The following is an 11,461-nucleotide window of genomic DNA, read 5'->3' as shown; positions in this document are numbered from 1 at the left end:
TTCTCAAACGGATAACGCGGTCTTTACAATCCCGATAGGGACAGCAAACAACGTCAAAATTTTCCCGCTCTTGTGACATTTCTTTTTAGCAAAGTTAGCCATTTCATCAAGGAAATATATAATATCCAACAAAGAGTCGAATGTGTTTTCTCATGAAATGTCATTTAAAAAAAATACTTTTGTAGCTCTCTTATTGAAAACTGAATAGTGAAGAGTGATTCGTACCCACTTCGAAAACAGGTGCTTTTCTATTGCTCCTAAAACTTGGAAATGTTTTAATGAACTTTCTAGAAAATTTCGAGTTAGAAAAATGTCTTTTTAAAATATTTAAAGGCATTCATCATATTTTTTCTATTTTTACTCCGTGCGAAAAACTCTTAATGATTTCCCACACTGAAACATGCCTATTGCATTAAGGTGGAGTGGAAATATATGGCTGCTCTTATAAAGTACTTTCTCAACATGGTATAAAAAAATATGATGTTAGCATGTAGCTTAAAATAAAAGGGTTGTATAAAAAATAGCCTGTACCATCTAATCAAATTTGACTCGGACTGGTTCATTTAAACTGCGCGTGCAAGCCGAATCGATACAATATTTTTGCTAGATTGGCACAACCTTTTTTATGTTCTTATGAATACTTGGCTTCCATATGTCAAATTTTGTGTCTGCGAATTTTTTTTGTTGTTTTGTTTATGAAAAGAGAGCTAAGCAACGAGTTTGATCAAAATTTTGTGTGTCGCGACTATGGATTTACTGAAAAGCTGAAGTGAGTTTTGGGGAGTCTAGTTATTAATGAGAATTTGATTAGCACAAAGCATTCAGGGGAAGTCGTGGAGTCATGGAAAACTCGTCTCATGTCAGTCGTGCCTCCACCTATGTTAATGACGATAACATCGAAAAAGTATAAGATATATTGCGTGTGTTGAAATCAGAAAGATGGCGGATAATCTCAACATCTCTTTGAATCGACTCAACACATTTTGGTTAATATTTGGACATGGAAGCCAAGACCTCAAAAATATCATCGAGGCACATTTGGTTAATGTTTGTGGGTATGAAGCTTGTCAGGGCTAGACTCGTACTAAAAGACCTGAACCGTTTGCAAAAATAACGTTTGGTTAATGTTTTGAGTATGAAGCATGTCAGAGCTAAGCTGGTATCAAAAGACTTGAACCTTTTGCAAAAACATGCATTTATTCAACGCATTATCACTGGTGACGAATATGAATATGACGTCGAAACTATCCAAAAATCTATCGAAGGGTGCTCAAAAAATGAGCTGAAACTAAAACTCTGAGGGCCATACCAGTCAATTTAGAATTGGAGGAGTATACTTTAAAAACAATAATAAAGATTTGTATTAAAAGTTTTGAAAATGCGACAATTTTTTGTCAGCCCGGGTCAAATCCGATCAGATGGTTTATTATTCTTGAATAGTATAGAGCAAGGTATATTTATTAAGTGTCATATTTTCCTTTGACTAATTTATATATATAAACAAAACTTTAAAAATTTTCAAGATCAAGTTCAAAAATTGTTTCGCTCCACCCTAATGCCAGCGTAAGAATTGAATTAGCGACAATAATATATTACGAGTATCAAATGAACGCAGCATATGAATGTATACATACCTATATATGCGTATGTATGTGAGGTAATTTAGTGGAAATTTATGATATGCAATCAGTGTAATTAATTAATTTACTTACTTAATGCCCAACCATGTGTAAATGACAGTTTGCGCGAGCACGTACCTAGAAATGCTTTTCTCAGTTAAAAAGAAAAAATGAACGAATAAATAGAACTGCTAAACAAATGAGCGATAATGAACGTGACAATCAACTGGCGTGAGACCTCGAATGCCAGGCATGATCCCCATGGAATGCCTAGCTTACAACAAAATATTAAAAAGTCAAACCCTGAAAAATTTGTATGTGACAAAATAATGGCAGCAAACAAATTTTGCAATGAGAAATATTGACAACGACGAATAAATTAGTGTTGAATTATCTGCATATGAGTGTGTGTGTGTGCGTAGCGTAGCGCACTCATACGCCGCGTAGCACCGTCTCGGCTGTGAGAATTCGCTTTGCGATGAAGGTGGGTGGGTGGTCACTTTATGCGCCGTTTATGACAACAAAACGCTCACGCACAAAAATATAATACAGACATATAAAGTATAGTTAGTTAGCTTACACAGGGGATGCTAAACTAGCGAAATAGTCCAAAATTAAGTGCAGCTTAAGCGAACTCACGCCACCTAAAAATGTCAAGAGCCAATGAGCGCCGGTGGGCGAGTTGCCGCTTTAAATTGACAGGGGGTTGGAGGGAGAATTTCATTTATAAGCCACTTTAATTGAATGATTGCCAAGTATTTGTTCTATTACAGTTATGTTAATTTTGGATACGAAAAAACAAACAGTAATAAAAAGTTTTATAATTTTATTTTCGCTTGCGCAAATGCTCTCCTTGCGGTGCGGTGTCAAGTTGTAGGCGTAAAGCGAGACAATGTTGGGCGTGTCAACGACTGTGAATATTGCTATTATTATTTTGTATTCATGCCACGCCATATATTTCAAAAGCGTAATAAATTTAAGAGTGATTTGTGGTAATGAAATTCTATTTACTTACTTACGTAAGTATAGTCTTACAGTATTACTCAACAGATTCAGGTAAAATGTTTATATATAAACGGTGTTTTCTTTTGAGACAAGGGCTGAAACCTGCACCGAACTTGTTATCACCGATATCCTCACACATTTTCACTTTATACCGGATCGCTTGACATGCTGGCGGCGCCTTCTCTGGCCATATACCGGCAAATGAGTTATGGGTGAGAAGAAGTTGTTGCACCAAGAGGAGCATTGAGGTTCCTTACGCATTGGTCAAAACTTGGGAGAAAGGATAGCAATATATTTACTGCTCCGGAGTGCAGCCTCCTCCAGAGAAGTGACCATTCATTTCAGATAGCAGAGTGGCGATAATAACCTTGATCTTATTGCGTTCAGGGTTGGTCAAAGTCAAGGTTACCGGTAGAACGGGAGCGGACCGGTGCTCTTGTATCCTCTTGTGTTCAATTACTAGATAGCGGGGATTCGCGAAAGTTTGGCCAGCGCTGAGCCACCATCGGGAAATGGATCGGCTCAAGATTGATCACAAGAGATTTAGTGATCGCTATCAGTAAGGCTAGCCTCCATAGTTGTGGGGCACGCCATCTGCAGATGAGATATTTGATCAGGCATCTCACTACATTGACTTGTGAAGAACTAAGGTATCAGTTCACGTATATACAGACGGAAAGACAGACAGACATGACTAAGTTGACTGTTACAGCAGACATAAGTTCAATTGGTGACGGATTGTGATAAGGTTCATCGTAAGTACTCCCAATCTCTGTTGCAAATTAACGTCATCTTTAATACTCGCCGCTATTCGCCTGCGATCTGATGAATGATGAAGTGTTAAAGTGCTGAAAGATTATTTTGAGTACTTGAAGAGAAGTTATTAGTGTTGCTGTCATCACATCAAAATTGATGATAATTTCTTCTCTTTGTCTCTTTTCAAAAACCTTCGAACACTGAAAGACTGCGCTATGGTTCTGTAAATAGAAAATATCTGGAACAAGTTACTTGATCTCAAGATCCAAATCTGACCTAGAACCACATCAATGTCGTTGTTATTGACGAAATATATGCTTCTTGAATCCTAAACTTGCACACAATGCGAGGTTCGGATTTCGAAACTGACAATTATCTTGTCAAACGAAAGATGCGCGAGCGACTAACTATTCCCCGGCGAAACAAGGAAAGCTTGGCAGTAAAAGTCTGCGATCATAGCAGACCCGTTACTTGGCTCATATAAAGAGGTTAAAGAGAAAATCAAGAGGGAACACTTTTTAAATTTAAACAATTGTGATAGTAACGAAATATAATGGGTTAATGAAGAGAACAATCTCTACTATATACAATGTACTAATCAAATCTATCAATTTGTTAAAGAAATTGACATTTTGACAATATTCATTTTGGTTAATGATTTAATATGAAGCGTATCGTTGCTAGACTAGTCTACTTTGATTACTTATAATTTGAGTAAGTACCAAATGGAATGAATATTATTCAAATATGAAAACGAGTACCGGTAGCAAAAGATACGCTTGACAACGTAGCTAAGGATCCTACATTCATCGAACCTTATTATTACGTGATTTTTAATATGATGTCGCAGTTGTCTAACTTACTAACGAATAGTGCTCCGAAAATAAACTCATACCGAGAATCATCATCATCGCTTCGAAGGTCATCCAAACTGAATTCCATTTCATCTCGTTCAAAGTAATTGTCTCTCGTTGCAGTATGAATTGGACTTCTTTGTTCAATAAATTGCGACATAGTAAAATCGAAGAACTACTTTTAGAGCCTCGCAAAAGGACGCGTATCTCAAACACTAATGAATAGTTTGACGTAAAATTTGGCACAGATATCACTGACAGTACCACTACCAACTCACAGAAAAAAATTTACCGATTAGATTTGTTTTTGCATTTTCTGTTGACTTATACCCTTAGACTTTTTTTAAACTGGCGGATATGATTGCGGTCAAACTGTTCAACCGATTTTCTAATTTTTTTACTGTTCACAAAACGCTGGGTTATCGTCCCTATATTTTTTGTAATTCATGACAATGTTATGACAAAATTTATGAAAAAAAATATGGGACAAAATTAAAAAAAAAACGTTACTTTTTCATTTATTTACATTTTTTCATGATTCTAGTAGGGACGATAACCATTCACATACTTTTTAAGAATAAATTGGGTTTTTGTATTTCAGATGATCCACATATGAGAAATCGTGTCCGACAGTAAAAAAAAACATCTCGTTCCCCCAGCAATTTCTCCGACAGATGTCTTTCCGAAAAAAATTATTCACGATATGTGAAAAAAGTTCTGTTGTAGAATAAAATTTCTATGAAAAAAAAAAAAAAAAAAATTCAAAAAACTTTCCGGATTACCCTACTGACCCATTAAGCGTTGAGAATCTTGTATTGGTTTATTTCGAAGGCTTTAATAAAAATTATAAAATACGTAAAATGTTGTTTTTTTCCTCGCCTAAGCACTAATTTAAAAGTTAACGTATGAAGTTCCACATCGACAAATATCTATACATAGTTCACTGATATGCATAGTGAAATTGCGTGCCCCCAAATTATTTCAATAGAGGACCATCAACGCCAACTAATAAAGCGCTACAATTTCGGTGACTTTATTATGATTGAAAGGTTTTTTGGTTACGTCGTCATTGTGTAATTCAACAATGAGAAAAATAATAAAGAACAGGCACCGCATGACAGAAATGATGCTGATTAAACCTTGTGGATTTGGCAAATCAGAATTCAAAAGATGGATAATTTCGAATTTTTTAGGCTTCTATGAAACTTTATGCTTAAAATCTGAGATTTGTAGGAAAATATTTAGAGTTGAATAAGCAGAAATGAATATCTTGACAGAACTATTACTTTTAGTTTGAGAGCAGGAGTGAAGACTGGTGCAAAAAATATACATTTTCAGTGTTTTACAACGCTTTTAGGGCCAATTACTAGATTAGATGGCTGATCTGTCAGGTTGGTGAGGAATCACGCTTAAACTGTTTTGTCTAGTCCTTTGTGAAGCAAAAGGAAAAACTGTTGTAATTGGACATCAGTTATCGGAAAAACGAACCACAAATTTGTTTACTTCTATTTCCCTTTTGAGATTCGAGATTCGAGAGCTGGGAAAAGCGGGACATACGATAAAAAAGTGTTGAGATGGTTTTGTTTCGTCTTCTTCCAAACAGCTGATGCAAGATGTACAGTCTTATCGCATGAAGCTCGATCAGACAGTATCCAGTTAGAACTCCTGCAATCATTAAACAATGCACTTTGCTGAGAGCTAAGAATTTTTTAAGATTTACCCTGGGCCATCAGGATCTTGCGACTGCACGGCTGCTGGTAGTTGACCAACGCTTGCTAAACTGGTCTGAGACACAATAGTCCAGTGGGGAACTACATAAAGTCTGCTACTTGTTCCCATTTCGAAGCTATTGAGACTGAAGCTCAAAGAAGCTAATCATCATGAGTTAGGAAGCCTCAAACTGTAGCTGAGTTAAAGTTCCTGACAACAACTCTTCCTGCCATTCAATAAATCAAACTTTTTAATTCAAACTTGTAGTAAATATTCTCTCTGTCGGCATTTGAAACCACGATCATCGGTCTCGGAAAGTTTCAAGAAATATTTCATTTTAAGTTGTGTATTTTAATTTAAAACAAGAAAAAACGTTAACTTCGGTTGCACCGAAGCTAAATAGTCTTCACAGGTGTATTTATGTTAGGCACTATGTGTTCAGTTTGTATGGCAGCTATATGCTATAGTAATCCGCTCTGAACAATTTTGTCGGAGATAATGTTATTACTGTAAGCAGTATTCCATGCCAAATTTCGTGAAGATAACACGTCAAATGCGAAAGTTTTCCATACAAGCCCTTGATTCTGATATTTCGGTTTGTATGGCAGCTTTATGTTATAGTGGTCCGATATCGGCAGTTCCGACAAATGAGCAGCTTCTTGAAAAGAAAATGACGTTTAAAAAATTTCCAAACGATATCTTAAAAACTCAGGGACTAGTTCGTATATATACAGACAGACGGACATGGCTAAATCGACTCAGCTCAACATACTGATCATTTATATATATACTTTATAGGGTCTCCGACGCTTCCTTCTAGGTGTTACAAACTTCGTGACAAACTTAATCAGGGTATAATGAACTACTTCGAAGGTGTAATATATATTCCTCAATAGTTTTCACATCAATATTTACACGGTTCTAGCGCAGATTAGCATATTTGATTATGGCAAATCGTGTCATAAAAGTTGTATTGTGAGATCATTTGCCGGCTTCTATCTGAAAATTATATCATTATACCTGCTGAAATGCGATGCGACGTGATTTCAAATGAATTGTAGACTCAAACGTTGCAACTAGATTCAATTCAGTGATAAAAGCGCACACACACGCAAACACATGCTGTATATGTGCGCTTCACGTAGATCGTTTGTGTTGTGCGTCGCTGCTCTTCACATTTAATTCAATTTAGTAAATTTGCAAAAACACTTTTTAGTTTACATTTTCGTTTCGGAAACTGGCACAAATTCCGCATAATACACTCATGTAGGTGTGTGTATTTGTCTGTGTGTGCGTGCAGCTCATTTAGGATGTGGGTGACCCTAACAAATTTGTTTTGTGCGTAGAACGAGTTAGTCCAGTGTTATCGCTCTAATTCAAGGGCTCCACTTCCGGATGTTGATCTACGTGTGGAGATGGCCTGTTAGTCGGTTGTTATTGTAAACTAATATGCATGGTATACATATGTATATGCACTTGTAATATACACACATATGTAAGTGCTTAAGTGCGAGCTGGTTGTGAACTTTGACATAGTCAATCTGGTCTTTAATTGACCTTGAATTTGCCCAACATTTTAACTTTTCCCTTACAATCGAAATTTTTTTAACTAAACAATTTTTAAATCCATTCCCTGTTCATATTTAAGCCAAGACTAATATACCCTGAACAGTTTGTATTAAGTTTGCTACGATTTTTTAAAAAAAAGGAGTTGAGTAAAAGATTAGCATGTTGAGCTGAGTCGATTTACCCACGTCCGTCTGCCTATATGTATATACGTGAGCCGTTTTTGAGATATCGTCCTCAAATTTACACATGTTCTATTCTCTTCCAGAAGCTGCTCATTTGCCGGCACTGCTGATATCAGATCACTTGATAATATAGCTGCCATATAAACTGATCTATCATAATTAAAACCTTGTATGGAAATATTTTTTATGTAATAACAGATATTAGGATTTTCGAACATCCGGCTGATTGGTGATTGTATGTAAGGTACCTTAATGAAACACATGTAATTTTTTTTTAGTATGTGGTTAATAGTTAATAGGTAAAAACCGGTCGATACCACCCAAACTTCCATATACAGCATAATTATAATGATTTCCGTTTTTCTAAGAAATTTTATATGTCTGTCTGTCAGTATGGGAGTTATATAAAGTATATGTACATATATTTAAAATTGCTAGGATTTTGATCCTCTGGTTGACGTTTTACACCTTAAAGTAATTCCCTAGCTTTGATTCTGGCGATTTGCAAGAGTATAAAATGTCTTCCTTACAAATTAAATTTGTATAAAAAACTTCGATTCTTGCAGTTTGTGATACACCGATAATTAAAGAACTTACCAAATGCCCATATGTTATGTCAATAAATTATTATTTCCTTTTTCCTCATTCGCACACTAAAAAGTCTCTCGCTGGACACAGACAGTTTGGAAGACCGTTACCAGAAATTTTAACTCCAGATGGAGATTACTTGAAAGAATTTTCAGCTCATATAGAGCATAATATTGTTACAACTCTGTCCGTTTCTTTATAAAATTCTTATATCGCTCATCATCTAATCTAGTCAAAAATTAAGAAGATATACATAACACAGTATACAAATAAAGGTTTATTCCGTACGATGTTCCATACCTTTTTAAAGAAAAAATCGCAGAAACTTCAAATTTAATAGCGTATATTTATTATCATTCGAAATAATATTCTTATTATTTGATGATGAGTCTAATTTTCCATGGCTCTTTCGAACATTTCGACTGGTAACTAACGAATGACACCCGCGATGTTTTACTCCAAGGCCTGAATCGAAGCAGAATTGTCCGCATAGACTTTAGACATTACATATCCCCACAAGAAAAAGTCTAACGGTGTGATATCATCTATCTTGGTCGTCAATCGCCCGACCCAAAACGTGAGATTTTCTGCGTACCGAAGTGCTCCCTCAAAAAATCCATTTATTGATGCGATACCAACACCAAACCGTTTTTTTTTCTCTGGATGAAATGGCAGTTAAAGAATCTTTTCAGGTTGCTCTTCGACCCAAATGTGGCAATTTTGTTAATTTACATACCCATTTAGCCAGAAGCGGGCCTCATCGCTGCACAAAATTTGGTTCGTAAACGTCGGATCTTTCTAGAACTTTTTAAGAGCTCATCGAGCGGCATCAGTTCTTGCACAAGATGAATTTTGTAAGTTTTTAATTTAAGATCTCGACGCCAAGTCGTTTCATACGCCAGTTCGAGTTGCGGCCGGCGCCGAATCGACTCTCCACGGTCTTTGTGCTATTACATTTTGTTCATATTATCCAATAATGAATTGGATCATCTCAAGATGAGTGATGAGCTGCGAATACATAATACGCTCAGTCGGCCGATTATATTGACTATAAGTTGAGCGAAGCGCGCGAAACACATTCTTTACAAAACGTGAATTTTCGTAATAAAGTTGAACGATTTATAAACGTTGTTCAGGCGTAATTTTTTCCATGATGAAATGCCAAACAATACTAAACAAAAATAACATGACAGCTTTACATGACTCACGCGTGATCTGTCATAAAGAGGCTATTAAAAAAAGTATCTCTACTTGGATCACACGTGCTTATCTCTCTATTCGCTTTGGTATGTGGAAAATTTTGTGATAAAGGCATTGTTAGCTAAGCTCCCTCCCTTTGTCTGATAGATGCTATCAGTTTGCAGGTACGTTTAATAAAAAGTGTTAGTCCAATGAGCTGCCTCCAAATCGCTGAGCATCGTAATAAAAATCGCTTATCTTAAAAAATAAATTGTATCTTTCTTAGAAATAGCGTCTGGAAGACGCATTGCATTCTTTTCGCAATCCGGAACTTTTACTTTACAATATATAAATCAAGTACCATTGAAGACATGAGAATATAACTAATCTAGTGCTTCTGGGGTGTTTTCATATTAACTAAAAATGGAAATTGTATTATATGTATTCAAGAGCACAGCTAACGAATATCAGAAACTTTTCCATGACTTCAATTATTCCGGACTTTCCTTGAACAGGTTTTATGCATAGCAGTCATACAAATCGAACGATCTGAATCAAGCTCTTCTAACGAAACGTTTGTATTTGTAAAGCGTTAATTATAGCTTTAGTGTAGCCGAAGTTAACGGGTTTTCTTTTTTTTAATGGTTCTTTATGAAATTATCAGTGAAGTGATGGTGGCGCCTGCAGCAGAAAGCTGAAAAGTTTTTTGTTTGCTATGTTATCTTTCGACATAAAATCTTGAACACTTTTTCGACATAATCGCCATAGTAGTAGCTACTACCGGACCGCAACGTTTTAACAGACAAATACATACTCAAGCTAATCTAAACAGCTGCTGAATCTTATCAGATTCTGTGCACTCAAGTGCATATTATGAAATTTGCTTATCATCAACGAAAAATGCCTACACGCAATTGTGTTACCTGGAAGTCACAATCTTTTACTCCAACACACACACACACACACTCATTTACACACTGAGCTTTGAGTGAAGTAGTAACAACTCGAGGTAACTGATTGGCGAGTACTAGCTCTAGGTGCTGATCGTTCGGAACTTTGCGATTAAATTAAATGAGCTGAGAAACGTGGCGTTAACTGCAAACAAAGCGCAAATTAACTCCCAAGCCGCAAAAGCTTAATTGCCGCAATTACGGTTACATTTCAACAACCACTTAACCAAGCACGAGCGTGTACTTGTCGACATGTGAGTGAAGTTGCAGTTGTGGAGCGAAGCTGGCAGCAGCAGCGCGCCTCTCAGCACAGGTGCTCAAGCCCAAGTGAAGTGAGTGACTGAGTGGCCAAGTGAGTGAGTGCTAATGCTTTGTTGTTGGCTTAAAGTTTTTGCTAACTGCTTTAGTTTACACGCGCTGATTTTATTGTTTTATAATTTTTCGTAATTGTTATTTTGTGTGCTTGCTGTTCTTTTTTCGGTTGTTTTTATTTTTTTTGTGCTCTGTTTCTTAGGAGTTTGAGTGGAATGCGCAGTGGGAAGGCGTGCTTGCAAAATCGGCTAGAAATTAAATTTATTCTACATTTGCAGTGCAAACAATAAGCAACACAAAATACTGCATAACTGCCAAGCGGTTACGACAAAAAGCAGTAACAAACACAAAAGAACAAAAAACGTTAGAACTGCAATAAAAGTGTCTGTGGACAAAAAAGAAACACGTTTGAGAATTGTTTCTATAAACCGCGCGGTTCCTAAATTCGCATTTGTTTATATAAATTTTCGCATTTGTTTATAAAAATTGTGCTAATTGCATTTGTTGCGCATTTTTTGTTGTTGTGCTTTTTTGTTTTGCATGAAATTTTAATACGCGAGTTGAATAAACTTTTTGGTGACTTCCAAGATGACTGTGGTCGCAGCGAAGCCGCATAATGGCTCAACTAATGGCACTGCAGGTGCGGGAAATGTAAGTCAGAAATTTTTTTTTATATGTATGTAGAATTTTTGCCTATAATTATAAAAATATAAATATGTACATATAAAAATTAAATT

At 36.1% G+C, this 11,461-nt stretch overlaps 1 protein-coding gene across 1 annotated transcript in view; it reads left to right on the top strand.

Annotated features, from left to right (window-relative positions):
- Window positions 1-11,007: 11,007 nt before the first annotated feature.
- The window catches only part of LOC108965443 (proton-coupled amino acid transporter-like protein CG1139), a 76,384-nt gene continuing 75,930 nt past the window's right edge, over window positions 11,008-11,461 (top strand). Inside the window, exon 1 of the mRNA XM_018927876.1 lies at window positions 11,008-11,375. Within this exon, the coding sequence (XP_018783421.1) occupies window positions 11,313-11,375 (63 nt within the window). The 5' untranslated portion in view covers window positions 11,008-11,312. The remainder of the gene's footprint in view (window positions 11,376-11,461) is intronic.

Source organism: Bactrocera latifrons, unplaced genomic scaffold, assembly GCF_001853355.1.
Source record: "Bactrocera latifrons isolate USDA-ARS-PBARC rearing strain unplaced genomic scaffold, ASM185335v1 scaffold_1, whole genome shotgun sequence".
Classification (NCBI taxonomy): domain Eukaryota; kingdom Metazoa; phylum Arthropoda; class Insecta; order Diptera; family Tephritidae; genus Bactrocera; species Bactrocera latifrons.
Note: the sequence above shows the minus strand (reverse complement) of the source record. Positions and strands in the feature narration are given on the sequence as shown.